The following is a 25,231-nucleotide window of genomic DNA, read 5'->3' as shown; positions in this document are numbered from 1 at the left end:
CCAACCTAGCAGATGGACAACATGCAAATGTGAGTAGATCAATAGATACTGCCTTGGCAGGAAGGTAACGATTCTCCATGCAGTCATGCTGGCCATATGACCTAGGACAGTGATGGTGAACCTATGACATGCATGTCAGCACTGACACGCCTAACCATTTTTGCTGATACATGGTCGCATGCCAAGAAGGACATTTCATCCTTGGCTCCTGCACGGCCGGGGCAGTAGCCGAGGATGAAACATTCGCTGTAGTGTGGCAGCCACCGGAAGTACAGCAAAAGGGGCTCCACCAGGCCAGGTCGCTGCCTCAGTTCGGGGTGAGTGGCCAAAGCCCTGGATGAGGGAGCGGAACAGGAGGGGGAGCGTCATCCAGGCATAGCGAGGGAAGGGAAGAGGAGCTGAGGAAAGGGAGAGGGAGCCGCCACCAGCCTCAGAGGAGGGTTTTTGTTCAGTCACATCAAGTGGCGCAGGCAGTGCAGGCCGCAAAGGGTAAGCTTAGCCTGAGCTTGAGGGGAGCACCCACTTGCCTGATGCCAGCCAGAGGTGGCTTTGGTGCGCCAGTTGAGCTCCCTCATCTGAGTACGGCTTGCTCCAAATCCCTGGGGCGGTGGAGTGGATAGCGCTGTGTGCAGGGATGCCATCCCAACCGGGGCTCTCAGGGATCCAGCCGGGGTGAGGGAAAAAGAGGCCCACTACTCGGCCGGTGCGGGCTCTCGGAGGCAGGCCCTCCTTTGCAGTGGTGGGCCTGGGAAAGCCTGGCTCTGAGGGCCTGCACTGGCTGAGCATCGGGCACATGGCTTGGCCATGTGCTCTGTCGCCATGGTAACCCCTCCCTGACCCTCTTTCTCTTTCCACGTGGATCTTCCCTGCAAGAGTTTTCACCTCTTATCCCCTCAAGCCCAGGCCAAGCTTACCTGGCACCTTCCGCAGCCTGCACTGCCTGCGCCGCTTGATGTGACTGAACAAAAACCCTCCTCAGAGCCACAGCAGTGGCTTTTCTTTGTGCCTGGTCCAGCCTTTGAGGCCGGTGGAGGCCCTCACTCCCTTTCCTCAGCTCCCCTTCCCTCGCTATGCCTGGACGACGCACCCCCTCCTTTTCCGCTCCCTCATCCGGGGCTTTGGCCACTCCCCCCAAACTGAGGCAGTGGCCTGGCCTGGTGGAGCCCTTTTTGCCGCACTAGTGGCGACCACCATATTCCGTGATGCAACAGGAGGGCGCGGCTTTGAGCAATACGGTACATTAAAAGAGGTAGGGAGTGAGGGAGGGATGCAATATTTATTAAAATAAATATAGTGTCCCTACTTCGCAGAATTCCACTGGAATGTAACCCCCACAATAAGTGAGGGAACACTGTATTAAATATAGTTACAATTATACATTTATTGTTATTTAAACTATACATATCATGTAATTATGTGTCACATTTGCCTTGTGTTGTGTATGCTGGCTCCTCGGGGAGACAGGGCAGAATAATAATAATAATAATAATAATAATAATAATAATAATAATAATAGACCATATGCCCCCCAACTGCCCTGATTTAGTAAAGACAGTCCCAAGGGCTCCATTTTCAGCTACTTTGAAAATGTCCTACTTTCCCTTCCCCTCCTTCCCTTTCCTCTCTTTGATCTCAGCTTACTTCACTAGCTATAAATGGAGTTCAAAGTCAACTCAATGGGTGCAGGAGAAGAGAAATTGTGAAATCATGCTCTTCCCAGTAGGCTCCGGCGAATGCAAACTACTGAAGGATCTAGCATGTGTTTTCTTCCTCATTAATAGGTTTTGTCCTTTTGGCCAAACTCAGATGTAACTTGGCTAGATGAGTTCCAGTTTTCATCTGTGATGTGTTTGAGGGTGTTTAACAACTGCTTATGCATTAATGAATAGGAAACACACAATTCGCCTTCAGTGGAATCTATGTAAATATGCAAGTCAAGACATCCACACTCACCCATTTGCTCTTATCTATTACATTTTCCTGTTATGTACTGGCTTAGTGAAAAATGCTGTACACACAGTATATGATCTGCTCATTCAAGATAATTTTCCCACAATGAGAAAATCATTATATACATCTGCTCCAGAAACTACAGAAAAGAATGTGTGCCATATCTCTTTCGCTCCCAGGGATATCTCTAGGATGACTCTATCAATTTCCTGATCTGATCACCTTGTGTTTTGCATTTCCATTGCTATTCACACATACAACCTGCTTGTTCATTTATATAAATGTCTTTCCTAGACACTCCATTCCATGATGATGATTTAATCAACAACAAGTTTTGGTGGTCAGATTTTACTGGATCATTTAAAGGGGTCTCAGCCTTACCCTAGCCTTAAAGGGGCTCAATATCTCCTGCTTTGTTTTGGGGTCCATGTTGTGCTGTATTTCTAATAGAGAGAGCTAGCTTGGAGACACCACTTGTTTGGACCACAACTCCATTGTTCCTGTGGTCATCTCGGCTGGAGGACAGTGGAAATTTCAGTACAAGAGCAGACTTTCCCAGGCTTTTCTATGACCAAAACTGATATGTCTTTCCTTAAACACAGGCCAGTGATGTATCTGTCACTTTTTAGGAAATTAGTTCAATTGCCAAACTGCTCTCACTGTCAAGAAGCTCCTTCTAATATTCAATCAAAATCTACCCTCCTGTAACTTCAAACTATTAGATCTAGCTTCAGTTTCCAAGGAGGCAGAGAACAAGCTTGCACTCTCATCTTTGTCACACCCCTTGATGTATTGAAAGAAGTGATCACGCCTCTTCTTTTCATCAAGTTCAACATGTTCAACTTCTTCAACTTCTCGTATGTTTTGTTCTCCGTACTTCTTACCACCTTGGTTGCCCTTCACTCCAGCTTGCCTATATCATTTTTAAAATGCCCAGAGAGAACACAATACTCCAGAAGAGGCCTGATCAGTACAGAATATAGTGGCACTGTTACATCTCTCAATGTGGAAATTATACTTCTATTAATGCAGGCTAGGATAAAACTTGTCTCCATTGTTGCAGTATCACATTGCCAGCTCATGTTTAATTTATGACCAACAATAACTCCAAAGTCTTTTTAGATGTAGCAATGCTGATCCAAGTAACTCCATCCTACACATATGCATTTTGGTTTTTGTTAATACACACATGCACACATCCAGATATAGGAAAGTGTGTCTGCATGCTTTAAAATATGAAGTATTTTTTCCTTTGTTAGCTGTCACAAGGTTAAATTCTTTGTTCTACTTTGAGTAGCTCATGGAAATCAATGAGTTGTGTCAAAGAAGTCTAGTTTCATTTCAATGCTTCTCCTCTAAGCAGGATAACACTGCCCGTAGTCAGACATTTAAAATGTTGATATCTTTTCCATTACCTGATACATCTAAGTGCTCCAGGTTTGGACATAGCGAGACCACATCAAAGACTGCCTCGTTGGAAATGTTGTAGCAACCCGACACCTCCAGCTGCCTCAGTTCTGGACAGTACTGAGCAATGGTGTAGAGACCTCTGTCCGTGAGCCGCCTGCAGCCACTAACAATTACTGTCTCCAACATAAGACAGACGTTTGGTGTGTCCTGGCAAAGTCGCCGGGTCAGCACCTTCAGCGCTCTGTCCACATTGATTGTCTCACCCATCAGGCGAATAGTCCTCCAAAGGCGGGGGTCCCAAGCGAGGTTATACCAGCGGCGGCAAACTCGGGCACAGCGGCACAGTTGGTTAGTGGGCAAGAAGGAGAAGATCTGGATCACTGACTGATCTGGGAGCCGATTGATGTTGGCCTGTTCCTTCTGAAGCTGAGAGGCAGAGCGGATGAGCGGATGGGTGAGTCGGGTTGGAGGAGGTGAGTGAACCATCGCAATGGTTTCCCCAGTGACTGAAGAGGAAGAGGTGGAAGATGACTTTCCATTCTGCAAGCTGTGTGAACTTGGGGGACATATTAGTGCTGGGCTGGGTGTGCTGAGGGTACGCATGCTCAGGTCGGAATCTGAAAGACATGAAAAGCACAGACCAATGAGGGTATGCTATGCTAAAGCAAACATTTGGCAATTATATCTGACTTGACCTGTAGATTCATAAAAATTAATCTACTGCCATTTACTGTGGTAATTAGTGAGGAACAGATATCACAGTAATGGCCAATACAATATGAATTGTATGAACCTATTTCTAAAGAAAGATACACATCCCTTTGTCTTCATGTCAGTAATTAGAAAGACTCGAGGATCATGTGTGGGAAGCATGAGATATGTGAGTCAAATGTCAATCCTAAAACCATGTCGCATCCCAGAATAATTTCTTGTCAAGTTCCCTGAAATCATTGCACATTTGGGGTGTTATTCCATTCTAAAACAAAGTGTTTTTCTCTTTATCTTGTTTTAATAGGAAATGAATAGCCTGAGATCCTGCATTGGGAGGTGTACATCTATCACATAACTATGTCTCCCAATGCGAGTCTTCCCAAATTCACCTTGTAAAGAGTGCAGTCCCACTCCCCAACCTGCCCATTTCTGTGTTGTTGGAGAGCACTGGGACAAGTGGGGATATTTTTCTGAAGCTGCGCACGCTGCAATGGGCATCCTCAAACACTTCTGGGGGTCCTTGGGATGCCCCTATGTTGCACCACTCTTTAAATAAAATAATAATAACAGCTTACAGGAGGGACCATGCTCAGAGCATACAACAAGATTTACCAAGTAAAACACAGTTAGAAACATAATAACATATAATAATAGATATTAAAACAATTAAAAACAGTAGAGTATAAAACATAATTAAAATGTATCAAAATCAAAAGTATAAATATACTTTGTCTCCAGCTGTATAGTATTTAATGGGTAGAGGTTCCTATGTTTGGGAGTCTTCATCTACATACAATACTATGCTGGAGTTTGTGGAGAAACAAACTCTGCCTCTGCAGTCTTTGGATTCTTATCAGCTTGTGAGCTTGTCTTATACGAATTGCAACAGTAAACACTACAGCCCTTGAAGATAATGTCATTGTAGTATGTCCAGTTACAGAAAAATAGCTGGATGCATCTTTGCTCATCTCCCTGCTCTCTAACAACACAGGAATAATTTGAGGAGGGCAGAGGAGGGCTGAGCTGCTATATAAAATACATTTGGAGAGAATTTTAGCTTTTGCATTGTGGGAACAGAATTCCAACCTTCCTAACAACCAAAACAATTTGTTGCAGTAGTGTAAATCCTGCTTATCTAATCCATGCACAGGATCCCAGGCAGAGATTTAAAAAATATGGAAGTGGCTTGCTTAGGTCTTAAAAAAATCGGAGGTGACCTTTATAAATCTGGATCCAACACAATGTGAAAAAAGAGTGTTTGAGGCTACTTTATTTTTAAGTCAGAGCACTGCTCTGTCCAGCCCAGTCTTGTGGCAGTGGTCTCCAGAGTCTACGGCTCATTTAACTGGCGATTGAACTCAAGACCTTTTACAGATGCAAAACTGCTCCCTTATCACTGAGCTAAGGCTTTTATATCAAAAAGTCAACTGCAATGGCAGGGCAATTTTTTCAGGGTCACGCAAAGGTGGCAAGGGAGGGCAGACTCTAATAATTGCTGCACTTGGGGCCTTTTTCTTCCTGCAGCAGAATCTGAATCGGAATTTTTAGCCATGGACTCAGGGAGGGTAAGATCATTTTTAACTTTTATAAACTGGATTTTTCTAAACAAACATTTATAAATTTATTTTTTAAAAAATATATCCAGAAATAATTAACTAATTTTTTTCTCTTGACTTGCATTAAAAAATAACATTTAAAGCTAAATCACATAACAAACATGCTGACTAAACCAGAACTTATGTCTGTGTGTACTTTGAAATCGCCTGTCAACTTAGTTTCCTTACGGTATCATAAAGATACATGAGTGATTCTGTTATATCAACACAAACTGAGGGAGATGACAGTTCAAACGCAAAAAAAATAAAAAAAAGAAAAGAAAATGAATTCTCTTCCAGTTTTGGCCTATGAACAAAAAGGGATAGCAATAGCATAGGAAAGAAAACGTATATTCATTTAGTTTTGAGATTGAAATCTAAACTTTAAAAAAGCAACCAGTATGGCATGATTTCCCAGCAATATAATTTATGACCTTTTGGTGCCCATTTCAAAATTTGTCACTATCTGCATTCGTATGGACCTCTTTGTGCCTTCTGTCTCTGCTGTTTTCACATAGTCACATAAATGGGTGGGTGCTACATGTATCTTAAGGGCGGTCATCATCTAATGATGCAGCAATAGCAAACATAAGACACCTAGGACTTCATCAGACATAGGACCTCATCATACTAGAGCTTGGACCCACTTTACGGAGGGGGCAGCTCAGCCAGACAGGTCCTCACCAAACCACAAACCTCAGAATTCTGCAGGAGGCAGAACTGGATTTAAAGTGCATTCGTGCTCTAGTGTGATGAGGTACAGCCTTCTCTATGTCTTCTCTCAATTTCTCTGTGCTTGACAGCAGTACGTGTGAAAAAGAACTTCAAGTCCTCATGGACAAGAAGTTAAACATGGGCCAATAATATGATGCGGCAGTTAAAAAAGCCCATGGGATTTTGGCCTGCATAAATAGGAGTATAGTGTCTAGATCCAGGGATGTCATGCTACCCCTCTATTTTGCCTTGGTCAGACCACTCCTGGAATACTGTGTACATTTCTGGGCACCGCAATTGAAGGGACATGCTGATATGCTAGAATGTGTCCAGAGACGAGTAACTAAAATGATCAAGAGTCTGGAGAACAAGCCCTATGAGGAGTGGCTTAAAGAGCTGGGCATGTTCAGCAGGCAGAAGAGAAGGCTGAGAAGAGACATTATAGCCATGTATAAATATGTGAGGGGAAGTCATAGGGAGGAGGGAGCAAACTTGTCGTCTGCTGCCCTGGAGACTAGGATGCAGAACACTGACTTCAAATTACAGGAAAGGAGATTCACCTGAACATTAGGAAGAACTTCCTCACTGTGAGAGCTATTTGGCAGTGGACCTCTCTGCCCCAGAGTGTGGTGGAGGCTCCTTCTTTGGAAGCTTTTAAACAGAGGCTGGATGGCCATCTGTCAGGGGTGTTTTGAATGCGAGTTTCCTGCTTCTTGGGAGGAGGTTGGACTGGATGGCCCACAAGGTCTCTTCCAACTCTATGATTCTATGAAGAGCAGTTCAGCAGTTGAACCAATTGCCTAGATAGGTGGTGCATTCTACTTCTTTAGTCGTCTTTAAAAGAGGTTAGACAGCTACCGGTAGCTGGGGATCTCTGAGTAGGGGGTTGGATCTGATAGCCTATGAACCCTCTTCCAACTCCATGATTAGTACAAAATCATTTGTACAAAATCCAAAAACATTAAATGCATAGTTCCCATCTGAGAATCTGTTCCAAGACACGCATACACCTCAGCCTCTCTCATTCTGTCCAAAAGAAAAAATAGGTCTCTGAATGGAAGAAACTGCAAGCAGAGCCGACCCTAGATATTTTTCAAGTGTAGGTGAACAGAATTTTGGCACACCCTCCCAAACCAATCACTGAAAAATAAAAGTGCTGAATAAGCGAAAATGTTGGATAATAAGGAGGGATTAAGGAAAAGCCTATTAAACATCAAATTACATTAAGATTTTACAAATTAAGCACTAAAACATCATGTTTTACAACAAATCAACAGAAAAAGCAGTTCAATACCTTGCGGAGGCAGGCTGCAGGAGAGAGGAGTTGCCTCCATGGCGCCCCCAACAAGGTGGCGCCACAGGCAACTGCCTAGTTGGCCTGGTGGTTGAACCGCCTCTGACTGCAAGTAGATTTTTCTCACCAGTAAATTGAGTTAGCATCAAAATTTCAGTCACTTAATAGATGTTCTGCCATTTCTGTCTGTAGTAGCTACAAAGTTCTATTAGTTTACAGCTTTACAAAGAGGAGAAAGAGAAAGGAGAGAGGGAAAGCATTTAAAAACTTTGTTGATAGTGGGATGCCATTGGAGTATTGCTGGAAAACAATTTAAGACTGTTGTGTGTACCTTAAACTTTTTTTCACCAGTAATTGAACAGGTCATTTTAATTCCATCACTTATTTAAAATCCTGGAATGTATATTTACAAGATGATGAGTTGGTGAACTACACATTAAAAAGCAAAGGCACCACTGTTCTCTCTGTGGTTATCAATGTTTTTGTGCATATGACGATGATTATAATTGCAGGTTTCTTCCAATTCTCAGGATTGCTTGTTGACACTGAGACAAAACTTAAAAGAGTGTAGTTGCTTGGTGAATAATGCATGACTAGGCATTGTCACAGTTCTTCGTTCTCAGTACCAGATGAGAAGAGTTTTAATGTCAAAATGGAGAAAAAATATCGTCCATATAAGGAGATACCCTATTGCTATTGTTGTTGTATGCCTTCGAGTTACTTCCACGTCAACTTGTTGTAGTTATTTGAGTACTGGAGCATGACTCTGGAGAACAAGATTCAAATCCCCATTTGGCCATGAAAACCCATTTGGGCAAATCACACATTCTTAGTCTCAGGAAACCCTGTGCAAGTCAGTAATGACTTCGAAACACACAAAGACATCACTTTCAGGGGTTTACATGGCTGAGTGGGAATTTAAACCTTGTGCTTCCAGTATCCTAGTCCAACACTCCACTATACTATGTTGGTTGTTGAGACCCTGTAAAATCATATATTAAGGTCAGAAGAGCAGTGCATAATTGACTATACATTTATTTTGATCACTTTACAAAATTTTGTGCAATGGGAATGTGATGATTTTAAACTATGTTCTAAACATTAATGTTAGCTTTTTAGCTGATTCTTTTTGTGAATTACCTTGGATCCCACTCTGGCAGAAGGATGGCATGTAAATGAAACAAATGTTTCTGGCAGCATGCTACAATAAAAATTATAATTACAATATTTAAATGTATTCTAATAAATATCCATAATAAAGAATTACTCAAAATGCAGGACCTGAGCTTGGAAAAGTTATTTTCCCCCCCAACTATGGCTACTAGAGGCTTCGTTTGTATTTACAAAATTCAAGTGCCCCCGTTTTGTTTCTAAAGTGTTTTGAAAAATATTGTAAGGCCTCCGTGTCATATCTAATATGAAGTACCAAAAATTTAATTCGTTTTTTGTTATGTTATTTGCCCATTCACACCAATTGGGACACTTCCAAGGCTCCTTTCTCACTCATTTTTAGGAATATTAGGGTAAAACTTGCTACAATTGTGGCATACATTTACCACTATAAACTCTTTGGGTTTCAGAACATTTTGTTCATCCACTGATTTTTAGACAATTTATGAGCAACATTTTTTAAAAATAAAACTAAAAGAGCTATCCCCTTGAATTTCTCTACAAAGACACAACATAACCAGGGCATCATTCCTCCCAAGTTTCAGAAAGATTCACACATCCATTCATTTTTAGTGAATTCTTAAAGATTTGCCCATTTTTTTAAAAAACAAAACAAAACAAAAGAGGTATCCCCTGGAATTTTTCCAGAGTGAGAGGAGCAGAGTATTGTTCCTGCTATGTTTCAGAATTATCTACTCATCCACCAATTTTTAGGACATTTTAAGTTTATGCAAATCAAAACAATTAATATGTGTTCCTACTATAGCTTTTGCTAAAAGGATCCTAAACTCGGCTGTTGTGATCCTAAAAGGAATAATAACCTAAGTTTGCATGACACATGTAAAAACATCAGAGAAAGGACAAATTCAGCTCTTAGCTAATCACGTGCTACTGAGTCACTTGCATGCTGCTACCTTATATTTCCTGTTCTCGCCTAGCAAACTCACAATGGCAGCGGAGGCAACGTGGCTCCTGTATTTAAAGGAAATGCCAGAAGTGCCTCCACCCTTCCCGTCCCCCAACCCTGATAGGCCGAGAAGAGCATGTGACATTCCATGTTTTGATGTGCTGCCCAGTAGAGTTTGCTTGCACTGAAGAAACTGACTCACTGTGACTTACGAAAAGTAACAAACCTTTTAAAAAATCTCTGTAAAAGGGTGTTTTCATTCGTTTGGGAGGGGGGAGGTCATGTGGCACTGGCTTCGTAACATGGGTTGTAAGTACGGATTTACCAAAACACATGCGACTTACAACCTGCATCCGAAGTTTTGCACAGCCCTAATGGTTCCTAGAACTCTCCAGTCAGCATTATAGCAGCTGTAATCTAAAACAGCATGATCCCAAGCATTTATATTAGCATTTTATTTTTCCATCCCACCATGGTTGAGCTAACAGACCTGGTTTTATATATGCTGCTGAAAGTACCAAGGCCTCTATCTGAACCTGGACAAATCAGCTGTGTATTTCACAAGGAGGATGATACAGGGAGGAAAGGTTACATCTTTGTCTTCCTCCCTATGTGAAAGAGGGAAGCACTGGGGACAATAGATGATTTTCAAGGTTGTTCAAGCCTTTCATTGTTTTGAAGATTCATGGCTTTTAAAGAGAAGCTTTTTTATGTCAGGAATGACTTGAGAAACTGCAAGTTGCTTCTGGTGTGAGAAAATTGGCTGTCTGCAAGGACGTTACCCAGGGGATGCCCGGTTGTTTTGATGTTTTTACCATCATTATGGGAGGCTTCTCTCATGTCCCCGCATGAAGCTGGAGCTGATAGAGGGAGCTCATCCGCGCTCTCCCCAAGCTGGATTTGAACCGGCAACCTTTAGGTCAGCAACCCAACCTTCCATCAGTCCTGCCAGCACGAGTGTTTAATCCACTGTGCCACCAGGGGCTCCTAAAGAGAACTAATCAAGCTAAAGATAAAGGGTGTCTCCTGAAATATTCTCATTTTTCTTCCTTCCTGAGAAAGTATGCTTTGACATACATATCCCAAAAGGCCTACTGAAATAAAGCAGTCAGTTCCCATGACATTTCCTCCCCTTCCTACACAAGACTCAATGGCATTGCTAGAGACAGGGTGGGTGGGTGCAAACTGCAGAAGGTGACACCATCAGAAGGGAATGACACCAAACTTACTGCCTATAACGGTTTTAGTGCAGTACTAATTTACTTTTTCAACTTTCTATTGGGCATGCACTCCAATCAGAACTGTCATTATTACCGAATTACAATGATGTTTTGAATCACAAGATTTTGTCTGTATGTGCTCAAATCACATACTATTTTTTTGTGACCATTGCTTTTTTTATAGTCACCAATTTCATCACATTTTCTGGTATTTTAACTGCAATGTTGCTGTACTGTTCATGAGGATCACACCATGAGTCACTGCATCAGGAACGACTCTTTTGTGACTCCACTGAAAATGCTAGAGATATTTTCAGCACCAAAAGCAATCGTGCAAAGCATACTCCATGCAAAATGTTTTAGGCTGTGTCCACATCACTAAATTATTCCTAATAATAATAATAATAATAATAATAATAATAATAATAATAATAATAATAACAACAACAACAACACTTTATTTATATTCCACACTCTCTCCCCAAGGGGACTCAGGGCGGATCACAGTACACATACATGGCAAACATTCAAGTGCTGTTTGGACAGACAGGACAGAATAAAGGAGTTATGTTGTCTCAAAATCCAGTATCAATGCCTTGGAGGTTGAGATTGGATTCAATCATAGGGGGGCGATGTTGTTCCATTCTCTATGACAAAGAGCCATCAGGACTTCTTCCTTCCTTTTGGTCACTGGCATTTTTGGTCTTTTTCTTTTATGGTGTTGTAAAATATCTCACCGCTAATTAGAAGTACCTAATTTCTCTACTTACAGCTCTAAGCTGTTTTCAAACTGCTTAGGTAAACAGTGAACTGGGCCTGACAGTCGAGTGCTCACCCTGACTGGGCTTTGAACTGGCCACCTTTCGGTTGGTAGATCTTATTACTGCTGGTGATTTTACCAGCTTTGCTAAAGCCCAGCCTTAAGAATATTGTTTTTTTAATAAGGTAAGGTAAAGGTTTCCTCTGACGTTAAGTCCAGTCATGTCTAACTCTGGGGGTTGGTGCTCATCTCCATTTCTAAGCCGAAGAGCCGGCGTTGTCCACACCTCCAAGGTCATGTGGCCGGCATGACTGCACCTTTCCCTAAATGATAAAATCCTCAAAAGGTCCAGAAACTCTGGTGAGCTGGGAGAAAATTCTTGAAATATTTAATTATCACAGGTAGGAATGAAATAAGCAATGCTTTTCATCTCTAATCGCCCATCATACCTATGCTCTGAGCCTTTCAGTCAAACCATTTGCTGCTGATAGCTCTTATTTGTATTGCTGAAGCAGGAGATGGGGAGATTGTTTAGGAAGTGGTCATGATGGCAATTCAACTGGACAGCTTCCTGACTAATTCTTTTTTCTCTTAGGAACAAAAGAAGAACCCTGCTGGATCACAACAAACGCATATTTAGTCCAACATCCAGTTCTCAGAGAAGCCAGCCAGGTGCCCATAGGATGACCAGAAGAACAACACAAGGTCATTATCACAATTCTTCAGTAACTGGTATACAGGGATAAATGGTCCCTGATACTGAAGTGTGTCTATTTGTTTGTCTTGTAAACAAGAGCACAGTGCTTCTACCTTCTGGTCATGTTGAACATTCATACACCAGGGGACATGAACTCAGAGCATTCCATGTGGCCACGAGACAGGAGAACGAAGCTGCTTTCAATACACTTGATGGAATGACAAAGCAGACCAGAGTACTTTACAACATGTGAAACATAGCTTTCAAATTCTTTTGTGGAAATCTGGAAATAATTTTTCCCTTGGCCAATTTTGTCCCTTGCCACTTGGCAAGAATAGGATTTTTTTTGCTTCCCGTATTTTCAATAGAACTAAAAATACCACAGTTGTCTTTGTTTAACAAACAAAAAGCAACAATAGACATACGCTCACTGTGCCAAGACATTTTTGGTTTTGCATCAGCATCTTCACTGTTGCCAACACAGCAATTCTGTGAAATGTTTGTCATTGCCACCAAATTTGGTGGAAAGAGTAGAGAATGACATTTGCACACTGCACAAATATCAAGCAGAAAAATGTGTTTGCACACACAGTATGCTTTACTTAAAATAAATAGCTGAGAGGGGGGATTTTGCATCAAAAAAGAGATGATAAATAAGGATTTTTAAAATATAATGGTAATTTTGTACACAAGAAAGAAAACTACAATTACTTAGAACACTATCAGGTTAAGTCTCCATAGTTCCTGAGAAGAAACATGCGATTGGGACTCACACTGTCATAAGAGTGACAACAAGCTAGCAAATGTGGACTAGAGAATGTTACTGTTAGATGGATTTATAGCTAACTTAGTGATAAAAAATTCAACAAGCATTCATCAATGGTTTCCTATCATCCCGGAGAGAGGTGATATGTGAAGTGACACAAAGTTGTGTCCTGTGTCCAGTTTTCATAGAATCATACAATCATAGACTTGGAAGAAGCCTCGTGGGCCATTTTTCAGTAGTTGTGTTTTGTCATCACTCAGTATCCAAGTTTGCCATATGATAACAAAGTCATTGGGTTCACATCTGAATTAAAAATGATTTCCACAGATGTTGCTCCTCAAATGCTGTTGAAAAACTGTTGGGCAGAACTAGTAATAGACAGATTCTGGTTCCCATGGGCCTCTTGTGTGACATCTTCTTAAAAATGTCCTTGTGGGGCTCCTCTCTTGGGATCATGATCCCATTTCTGAGGAACCATAGGGCCCTTCCACACAGACATATAATTCAGAATATCCGGTGGCCTAGGGGATAAAAGCCTTGTGATTTGAAGGTTGGGTTGCTGACCTGAGGGCTGCCAGGTTCGAATCCCACCCGCGGAGAGCGTGGATGAGCTCCCTCTATCAGCTCCAGCTCCATGCGAGGACATGAGAGAAGCCTCCCACAAGGATGGTAAAACATCAAAACATCTGGGCGTCCCCTGGGCAATGTCCTTGCAGACGGCCATTTCTCTCAGGTTGCTCCTGACACACACACACACACAAAATCCACAATATCTGCTTTGAACTGGAGTCCACATGGCCATATAACCCAGTTCAATGTGGATTTTATACATCTGTGTGGAAGGGGCCATAGAGACACACTGATAATACCTACCCCCACTGTAAACACCAGAGGACTTTAATTTTGTACAGATGAGCCTGTAAACAACAACAAGTGAGGCTTTTCAGTGCTGATGGGTACATTTCACTCCCGCAGGTTCATTCACTCTGGAAAAGGCCACACACGTACCTTCCAAATTTATTGCAATTGTCTCTTCTAATGCTTCATGGACAGGCAGCCTGTCTCCCCTTTTTACTCATTGACTGCCTTGCACATTTATCTTTTGACTGTCTGTTCCAGTGCCTTGCACATTTATCTTCTGTCAGTCTATTAGGCACTTTATTATCTCTTAAACATGTTTAACATGGTTTGGTTGCTTTTGAAAAATTACTCTGAGAGAGAGGAAGGTTATTGAACAAGGACCAACCAACAATTTACTACCATGGAGGTGCTGTGATGTTCTCAACTTTGGGTGGGTTTTAAAAAATTAGATAAATCCATGAAGGATAGACAAGGTTTTCTGTCCTGCTAATCATACTGTTGCTAATATATATTGTCTCCAGTATTGGAGGTAAGTACCAACATGAGTTATAGCAAAGATGACCAGAAGGAGATTCTGTTGCATTCAGTTCCTGCTCATGGGCTTCCTACAGGCATCTGGCTGGATGGCAAGGAAATAGGATACTAGACCAGGCAAGCCTTTGAGCTTATCCAGCAAAACTCTTCTTGATGCTATATATCAATGTAAGGCAATAATTTTTACCTTGTGGGGGGGGGGGGGGCGGAATCACCAACTGGCATCCTGCTGGTTATTCCCATCTAGGGTAGACCCATCCAATTAATTGTTGAATGATTTGTCATATAGATAAACATAATGGATTCAACAGACTGCTCTAGTCATGACTTGGTGCAGTGGGTTAAACTCTTGTGCTGGCAGGACTGATGACTTGTAGGTTGGATTGCTGATCTGAAGGCTGTCAGTTCAAATCCAACCTGGGGAGAGAGTGGATGAGCTCTCTCTATCAGCTCCAGCTCCATGTGGGGACGTGAGAGAAGCCTCCCACAAGGATGGCAAAAACATCAATACATCCAAACATCCCCTGTGCAACGTCCTTGCAGATGGCCAATTCTCTTACACCAGAAGCAACTTGCAGTTTCTGAAACTGACTAAAATACAATTCGAGACACTAACCCTCTGTTGAATCTGATGAAAGATAGAATCCTCTTCTCAGAAAAATACATTGAAACACCTTTGGCAAAATGTCAGGAAGAGTAAAAAAAAAAGGGAGTGGGGGGCACATTTTTAATGCCTGGCTCACAATATCCTCCAAATCCATCCATGTGGACAATGTTGAATTTGGGATTTCAAAAGTCCTGATAAGGATGCTGAACCTGTATTTCAAATAAGATTATATAATTTGTGTTCGGTTCTGACATGATATGCTAAAGGTAATACTGAATGTGTGGAAGGGAGGTTGCAGATCCCTTTATGAACATCCATATTAAAGACAGCATTTAAAGGTATAAATCCTTCCGGTCATAACAACTCCTCTGCTTCTGATTCTTTCTATTCTATAGTATGGGCATAGTAAGAAAATCAGAGTTCAGAAAAGTTACTTTTTTGGACCAAACCTCTCAGAATTCTGGTAGCTATATTCCTACTCCAAAGTTACTTTTCAAAGCTCTGAAGAAACTAAAAGAAGAAGAAATCCTTGCAGAGACAATTAATTATCTGGACATTCTGTTGTTTGTTTAGTCAATATGCGGCTATCTGTTGGTGCCTTCTGCTTTGCTTTCAGCTACACTACAACTAACATCCCCTTGGAAATTCTGGAGTTGTTGCTTGTGTGCTATTATAAATACACAGAGTGAAATGACAGAAAATGTAAACTTGGCAGGGCATCCAAACTATACAACAAAACAAATTCTAGAGACTCGTGGAGTCAGGCTCTTTTACAAGACGCAGCTCCGTTCCTCACTAGCCCACCCTTTTCTCATATGTATATGTAAACTCTTGCTCTTAAATAACAAGGACCCTGCATTTATGAGAGCAATTAGTCTTTGTTTAGAAAGCCTTATTTGTCTGTCTTCTATATTTTTAGTGTTCCCCCCTTTTTTTGCCCTAAAGCAAACAATTCCACTGTTTGGACTTTTAACTGAGAGTTGGCCACAACCAGTGTTTGCTTCAGAGATAGAAATCTCTTTAACATCCAAAATGATTTGGAGATATTGAATTTTCATAAGACCCAGTATGCCAACTTTATGAGGAGAGACTATAAGTGAGCATATGTTTCTGATGCAGGCAAATGCAAAGGGTTTTTTTTCGTAGCTTCATGGAGGAAGGATGTTTTGGTTAGGACTGGGGACAGAGAACCTTTGACCTTCCAGATGTTTTAAACTTCATGCCCTCCCCCGGAAGCTCTAGCTAGCATGGCCAATGGTAAGAAATTATGAAAGTCTGAGTCAAAAATATCTAAAGGGCCATACATTCTCTGTAATGGAATTTTCTCAGAGATAAGAACCCTATACACACATAGTTATCAAGTTTTCCATCAACTTCATAGTTTTGATTTACATGCTGAACTTTTCATGTTCCAAGAGGAAGGATATGTTCTCAAATATTTAGCTGTTATCCAAATCCTGGACACTATGCAGGAAACTTTTGGGAAACCTGCAAAGCTAGCAGTTTATGCTTCAGGGAGAGATGTCTATGCTGAGCGAATGTAGAAAAAAGTGGTGATGTAGGACACAACTAACGTACTCATCAGGCAGAGCTGGTTCCTCTGCAGTTTTGCGATGGAGACTGCCGGCTCCCATCCCATGACGTAGAAGTACATCCAGTTGCAGAACTGCAGATGGAACCGGTATTGCCATGGAACCGGTATATATTGCCGGGAGGCTTCCCGTGTTGCACTGGGATCAACAGGGGAAAGCCAAGCGGCGGTCACTCCCCCCCCCCCATGGGATGAGGTAGGGGGTAAACTGGGTGATGAAAATCATGCGACGATGGATTCCTCACGCTGGGCACTGCCAGATTCACAGCCCATATGATGAGGTCATAAAAGAAGCCAAGTCTGTAGCCAAGGGGGCAGGTTAGGAGTTCACCCACCCACATTTTCAGAAACAAATCCTGGTTTACTCATGAATTTTCACTGGTTAACCAAATCCCCATGCCAAGTCTATGAGAAGAAAAAAATAAGAGTCCCTTCAGAATGGCAAGCATGAACTCAACCAATTTTGGATCATTCGCATTATTATTATCCACCTTTCTACCAATTTACATTGCAATAGCTGTAATAGCTGGCAGTGGAAGTGACAAAGTTGGCCTACCTACAGCTGGTAGGCAAAGGGGATTTGGCCTAGATTGCAGGTGAAAACTGAGGAAACTGGAAACTGCGGTGTCTACCGCTGACTGGTTCATCTAATCCAAGCCCTGTCAAAGAAACCATGGAACAGGAGCAAAGAGAAGAAGCTGTGCCATTGTTAGGCCTTGGACTTTATATGAACAAGACTGTTTCTGATGACTCAGTTAGTGCAAAATCCAGACTCCATTGCCAGGATATGTATTTCCTGTGGATAAGAAGAGGCATCTAAGTTTTCAACATAAATGGTTCAGCAGATTTCCCTGGTTGCCCTACTCATTTCATCTACAGGATGTGCTCTGTAAGTACTTTGTGGTGTTTGCAGGAGAAGTTGGGGGTAAAGATGTTCATCAGAAGCTTGGTGCATTGGTTGCTAAACCATTTGTGAAACGGAAAGATGCAATACAAGTCTTCAAGGGACACCAAAAAACAAAGTACTATTAGAACAACTTATGCTTGGTGAAAACTTCTTGCTAATTCACAGTGGAAAATGTCTTGATGTAACCCATTGTCATGAGAAAGGAAATAAGAAGGAAGCAAAAAACAAACAAACAAACAAACAAAAAAACCCCAGAAAGAAACATCTGCCAATTGTGGAAACTATTGCCCTTTGTGGCCAACAAGAACTGGCTGTAAGATGAAGTAATGATTCAGGACCTATTACCTGTGAAGAACCTTTGCATAATGATGGTAATTTCAGGGCCTTGTTGAGATCTTGTGCCAGATCAGGAGACACTGATCTGAAAAGTCATCTGGAGGGGGGGTCCCCCCCCTTTTTTTTTTGCTAAGGGCCTGAAATAAGCTCTTCAGTTTTGAAACAAACCCCTGAATTAATCCCCAAGGATAGTTGAAGAAGCTTTCACAATGTGACTCAGCCAAAGTTTTCCTTGTGGAAGAATATACATGTTATTTGGGTTTTGCCTAAACGCAGTGTCCAGGCTCCCTGGGAACCCCCTCATCATTGAGTTGCAATGGTTAAAAAAGACCCTTTTGTTTTCTCATGGCCTCACACACAGCCTAGTTTTGTGCTTGTGTAAACATAAGGACACAATAATGACCCTGTCAGAGCACAGTGTTGACATAGTCCAATCTGATTCCCTGGGAAGCTTGCAAATATGGCAATATGGTTTAAACCTGGCCATGCCAGAAGACCTGTTATTTAGAGATAGCTTGTTCCCTGTATGCAAAAGGTGATAGCACTGATCTTTTGAAGGCAGCTATCAAGCTATCAGTTGCAATTTTCATAGGAATGTGATTGATTGTTTCTTCTGAGTGCCACCTTAAGTTCACACAATTTAATTCCTAGAAAATCAACAGTCACTGTGTGCCAATGCTGAAACACCGAGGTAGGCAATTCAGTGGATTGTTCATGCTGACCTTTCTCATTGACCTTACTTTATCAGTACAGAAAGGTCAAGGCGGCTCCTGACACCAAGGCTTTAACAGCACTGCTGAGGAAAACAACTGTCAAAATATCTGCACTGTTTGGAAGTTTCCCACATGGCTGATTTAAAAGTGGGGGGAGGGGGGGAGACATGGAACTGATTCTGGGGATTTTAGAAAAAAATGTTTTGATATTGTGGTACACTGGTGGAAGTTTTTTGAAATGTGCATTTTATTTCATTTTAATACTGGTATCCTTTTAAGCCAGGAGAATCTACTTATCATTTAGGAAAAATGCGAAATGGCTGCCCTGATCAAGTCACAAGGTTGCATACGGGAACACATTTACTTATTTAGCAAAGCAGCCCATAAGAAACTGTGTATAGAAGCATGATGGAGGACCAGCTATAGTGTACTTTCTAAAACCTTAAATCAGGACCTAGCACTATCCTATTCAGAGAAGGGAACCCTTGGTAGATCAATGGTACATAGGATAACCAAGATTAAAGTGGGTGCTATTTTCAATAATAACTTGGAAGGCCATTGTTGATGCCACATATATCACTACATAGCATGGACTATGTTACTTTGGTGGAAAATGCTCCAGATCTGAAAGTAATGACACAGGGAATACAAAAAAACTAATGTAATATACTTGTCATTTGTGAGGTTGGCTCCCACTCATATCTTCTTTGTTATCATATGCATACCAGTCTTCAAAGTATTACATTCTTTCGAAGTCACTGGATTTAAGTTAGACTTAAATCACAGTGGTTTTCATGAGACATCTGGATTCTATCCATATTTATTCTGAAGGAGGGGCTCTTAATTCAAATGGGATTTTCTACCAATTAAGCGTGTATCTACACTTTAGAATTAATGCAGTTTGATGCTACTTCTACTGCCATGGGCAATGCTTTGGAATCATGGAAGTTTTAGACTGGTGAGGCACTAGCACTTTTTGGTAGGAAGACTCTGTCAAACTGCAACACTTATGATTCCATAGCACTGAGCCATGTCAGTTGACTAATTCTACAGTGTAGATGAATTCTTAGCAATATCCTCCACTGAAGGCAATGGAAGTCTGGGAAGTATTCCCAGTATTTTCCAGTCCCAATTCAAGGTGCAGGTTCTTACCTATAAAACCCTAAATGGTTTGGGACCCGCCTACCTTTTTGACCGCATCTCCCGCTATGAACCCACTCGTCCTCTTCGTTCATCCGGTAGGGCACTTCTTTCGCTCCCGCCACCATCCCAGGCTCGGTTGGCGGGGACGAGGGAGCGGGCCTTTTCTATTGTTGCTCCCCGGATCTGGAATTCCCTTCCGGAGGAGATCCAGCAAGCACCCACTCTGGCTTAATTCAAAAAGCTGCTTAAAACCTGGCTCTTCCGCTGCGCCTTTGGATAACCGAGCCCATAGCTATAGTAGTTGCACAGGCCATCTCTTTGACTTGAAACATTGCACTATATTCCTCTGCCCGAAAGCATCTTAGAATATAACATTGTATTTTAGTTCTAGTGGTCCCTCCAGGCCATCCTCTCCTCCATCCCAGTGGTCTTTTTTCTTTTTTTCTTTGCAGATTCATATGTTATTTGAGTGATTATATTCCTTCTGCTTATGTGATTGTTTTAGTCAATTGTTATGTTTTGTTTTTGTTTTTGATTCTTATAGCGTTTTATAGTGTTTTCAGTGTTTTATTGTACAATGTTTTATGCTGATTTTATATTGGAAACCGCCCTGAGTCCCTTTTGGGAGAGAGGGCGGTATACAAATAAACTTTTACTTACTTGCTTACTTACTTCTACAATCATAGTCATCACTAACATCAGTTGGACAAGAGCCACATCCCTTACAAAACTCACTGAAATAGTCCCAAGACTGTACTGTCTAACAACACATTTATGGTCATTATAAAGATTGGAATTCCATTCTCATCATGCAGCAATAACCCTTCAAACTCCCCTTGTAACATTTCCATTTCTGTGTTGTCAGAGAGCAGGGAGTAGTAGTAGTTGGGGATGCATAGGGAAATGTCCAGCTATTTTCTTTTAGCTGTATGTGTTATAAGTACATCATTGTCAGGGAGAATGTAAGAAACCCCAGAGGTCATTGTAGATGCCTGTCACAAGTCATCCAGGTAGAAGATACCAGTTCCTCATACACTCTCCAACGATAAAGAAATGGCCATGGTGTAAGGCTCCACTGTTTAGAAGCCGAATGCTAAGTTTCTATTAGGAGATGCAACAACAGAGACATAACTTCATGATTTTTTAATCATTTATTTATTTAAAACATTTATATTCTGCCCTTCTCACCCCGAAGGGGACAAAGAGTGGAGCACAATATATATACAGCAAACATTCAATGTCAGAACATAAAATAAACTATAAATATACATAAATACTAAAAACAATGATCTCCACTTTAAAATCAGTTGTTTAAAATTATCCCAGACCAGTCATGATGCACATACATGCCCCATTGCAAGATCTCAGGCATAGTTTGGTCAACAACAACAACAACAAACAACTATTGACAGTTGTTCTGTCAGCAGAAACTTACTGTCTTCCATGTATTGCTGAGTTGCAACATCCACTAACTCCAACCAATGATGAGAGGTAATGGAAATTGTAACCCAACAATATCTGCGAGGTCCCTTCTTCTGATGCATAGGAATTAAATACAGGCATGGAGAATCAACTTTGGGTGAAAAAGAAGCTATTTTCAATAGCAAACACAAATCCATCATAGGGATGCCTACCGGTACTGAATGCACAAAACAGGCTATCTCTCTTTAATCAGTAGCTACCAATTACTTGAAAAAGGTCAGCTAAAAGGATTTTTCCACACCATTTGAAATGCTCTTCCGTGGAAAGGGTTAAACCCATTTGAGAGACATTCTGAGGTTCCCTGTTATTTTAAGCAACATGTGATGTAACACACACATTTCTATACATCTGTAATGCAGGGTGGGATGGAAGGGTTGGATCAGAGTTTGGGGTTGCTCCTGAGATTTCCTTGTTGGCTTCAATTCTTAATCTATTAAAATCAAAGACTGCTACAGAGCAAATAGGCTGGGACTGTGGCCATTATGCTTTAATTTACTAATAAAAATCAAAAGGTTCAGATGTTCCTCTATGAATCCACCAATCTTTAATCATTTCCAAATGGGAAGTCCTGTACAGTCTACACACAATAACTTTACAAGCCATGGACAGGTCAAGGTCTGAATGACATCAGATAAACAGATTGGTTAGACTATACTGTTGCTAATCAAAAGGACTGATTTAAAATAATCTGGCATAGAACATTACACAAAGGAGTGTGTGCATATTTCCATGCGTAATACAAACAATAACTCTAGGCCAAACACACTGTATCCAACATGCACCCTACTCTTGTGAAATAATGGTGCAATACAAATAGTGCAATGGAATAAAAGCTTTATAAGCCTGTATATGAAGCTGTTGGAGCTCTTTGAGACTGACGCTTCCATGTTCAGGATCAGGTCTTGCGGTGCTTGAAATAACACACAAACACACATGTGGGAATTTAAGAGGTTGGCCTCAACTTTTATTGGTTACAGCTGCTGTTAGGGATGGCACCCACATGGATCTGCATCTAGACCTTGACCAACTTGCCTGTTAAACATTACACCTAACTAACCATCAAGCTTATCTCACTAAGGATGCGGGGTACAGTGGGGGAATCTGTAGGGCAGTAGGGCAAACCTGTTGCCCGGTGCCTTGTATCTGTTGCATTCTAGCCTTGTATCTGTTGCATTCTAGCCTTGAGACACTTTTTCACCCAGCACCACACCAGAGTCCAGTAGTGCTAGCTACAAAAGTTTATTAAGAAAAGCATTTACAAAGGGGAAAGGGGCATTTCCCAAAAGTGCAGTAGAGTAGAAGATACAAAATAGCAAAAATCCACAAATAGCAAAGTACATGAAGTCAAGAGAGTCAAAATCCACAGCAGTCATTCAAACATAAATCCATAAGCATGAAAAGAGGAACTTTTTCCAAGGCAAATCCTTCCAGAAACAAAGGCAAAGACAGAAAACTTGAATCATGAACTTGAGAGCTGAGACATGAATACCATCCTTAAGCAATGTTGTCTCTTCTGAAAGGCACAGGGGAAACACCACTTAATTTAAGACCAAGAAGCCATGAGATCATGCCGAACACACCTGGACTTCAAGGACTTCTCACAGATTTTCTCAGACCATCTAAATAGTCTATTTTTCACTCCCTCCATTCTCAAACTAATCTGACTTCTCGGGGAAACTCCTCATCAGTCAAAGGGAACTGAAATCATAACTCTGTTACCTGGGAACAAACACCGGAATCCCAAACAATGGCTTCTCTCGTTGTGTGGAGTCACCCCAGCCCCTTGGTTTACCAGGGAGCTGGCAAGAGATGAAACATGGGAGAAGGAGACTAGAGTGCCGCTGGTGGACATCTTGTGATGTCTCTGACCGATTAAGGCCTATTCTGTGGTGTTGCAGTTGCCCACATTGCGTCTGCAACATTGCATCTGCAACTAATAGACCTTCAGAGTTGTTTCGGGTCATCGGGGAGCTCCTCCACCCTCCTGAGGTTGGAGGGGCACCCGGGGACTCGGCAACTCGGTGTAGCGAGTTCGCTCACCATTTTGCAGACAAAGTCGCTCAGATTCAGGGTTGTTGTATGTCTTTCGGGCTGTGTGGCCATGTTCCAGAAGTATTCTCTCCTGACGTTTCGCCCACACCTATGGCAGGCATCCTCATGGCATCCTCCATACCTCACAACCTCTGAGGATGCCTGCCATAGATGTGGGCGAAACGTTAGGAGAGAATACTTCTGGAACATGGCCACACAGCCCGAAAGACATACAACAACCCTATTCTTACTGCATTTTATTCCTTTAGCCGGCCATAGTCTCCTTTGTTTATGCCTTCCCCCAGCACTTTAATGGGATAATGGTTTTATATCGTCCTCTGCCCGACTGTATCTGACACTACTAGCACTTTTATGGGCCAGTTCTTTTTAGGAGCCAACCCAGGATTTTATCAAGCATGTTTGTTTTTATGTGACCTCATTTGTTTTATGACTTGCTTTATTGTTGATTGATTTGTTTTATTGCTGTGTTTTATATTGTTTATTTTGCCTGGGCTTGGTCCCATGTAAGCCACCCCAAGTCCCCTCAGGGAGATGGGGCGGGGCATAAAAATAAAATAATAATAATAATAATAATAATAATAATAATAATAATAATAACAACAACAACAATAAAACATAGTTTTAAAAGATAGTCTCAGGCTAAAAGTCTAAAACAACTCAGACACTGGCAAAGTTATTTATTTGACTACATTTCTCAGAATTTCTCATTGTCCATGTAGGGTGGAGGATGCTGGGAATCCTAGTGTAAAAATGTACGCTTTTCAAGCTCTGAAACAAGAGCAAGCCTTATTGAACACAGTAGGATCTATTTCTGAGTTAACACAACTGCATGATTCTATTTGCAGACTATTTGGAGCCAGAAAAAAAACTCTGGAGCATTTGTAATGTAGACAAGGATGAGTATGATAAATGAAGAAGAAATACCAATTGAAAATGTATGGGGAAGCAACATATAGATATCTGTATAAGATGGAACATATGAAACACAATACTCTTTAAAGTCGAATCGATGTTAATAGCCCAAGATGTTTTTATCACCTTGGCATACATCTGAGCACAGATGCAAATTGTGTTTAAGTAGGTGGTCCCCCATTTAGCCAGGGCCTGAACAAATAAAGGTTTTATGTCTCAACACAGCAACTTTAAAAAACAGCCTGACACCTTAGAAACAGCCAACATAAATACATTCTACTCTGTTCATGGCAACAGAACCATAGTTTTGTGTTTTGTAGCAGTCCACCTGAGCTTAGGCTAATTACAAAGGCATTAAGGGTTGTTCCAAACACGACATTCCATACAGAAATGTGTAGCATTAGAGCACAGTCCACAGACTATTTAAGCACACTGTACTCCGTTGTCATTATAGATTTTCTATATACTTGCCTTTATGGGGAATATGGCTACTCTTTTGCTTTAACACAAACATATTTTTCCCAACTGAAGCAGAATGCAAATGAGACAAACAAGTGTTTGGAAATGCAAATACTATGAAGAGAGGAAGGACTGGATGCAACTTTGAAATAAATGTCTTCACTGCAAAAGAACATGCAGGTCAAGAATAGGTCTTCACAGCCACCTACACATCCACCACCAAGACACTACACTTGGAGGACATCATCCTCAAGCTACGAGGGATCGCCTAAGTATATCAAGGAGGGAAAGACTATAAATCATTGGTTCTCAACCTGTGGGTTCCCAGATGTTTTGGCCTTCAACTTCTAGAAATCCCAACAACTGGTAAACTGCCTGGGATTTCTGGGAGTTGTAGGCCAAAACATCAAACCACTGATTTTTCCTGTGACTCTGGAGGA

At 41.5% G+C, this 25,231-nt stretch overlaps 1 protein-coding gene and 1 long non-coding RNA gene across 5 annotated transcripts in view; one reads left to right on the top strand and one right to left on the bottom strand.

The window, feature by feature from the left end:
- Positions 1-25,231, bottom strand: part of fbxl7 (F-box and leucine rich repeat protein 7) — a 206,541-nt gene that overhangs the window by 8,256 nt on the left and 173,054 nt on the right. For all 3 annotated transcript variants that reach the window (XM_008108854.3, XM_008108855.3, XM_062977597.1), the window contains exon 3: positions 3,366-3,977. In XM_008108854.3, coding sequence (XP_008107061.2) covers positions 3,366-3,977 — 612 coding nt within the window. The remainder of the gene's footprint in view (positions 1-3,365; positions 3,978-25,231) is intronic.
- Positions 553-25,231, top strand: part of LOC134298194 (uncharacterized) — a 35,778-nt gene continuing 11,099 nt past the window's right edge. Inside the window, exons 1-2 of one of the 2 annotated variants that reach the window (XR_010005139.1) lie at positions 553-1,235; positions 12,327-12,436. This is a non-coding gene — a long non-coding RNA (uncharacterized LOC134298194). Of the gene's footprint in view, positions 1,250-12,326; positions 12,437-25,231 lie in introns of both variants that reach the window. The other variant, XR_010005138.1, reaches the window with a different exon arrangement.

This window comes from Anolis carolinensis, chromosome 4 (genome assembly GCF_035594765.1).
Source record: "Anolis carolinensis isolate JA03-04 chromosome 4, rAnoCar3.1.pri, whole genome shotgun sequence".
NCBI lineage: Eukaryota > Metazoa > Chordata > Lepidosauria > Squamata > Dactyloidae > Anolis > Anolis carolinensis.
The sequence above is the reverse complement of the archived record's forward strand: the minus strand, read 5'-3'. Positions and strand labels throughout refer to the sequence as shown.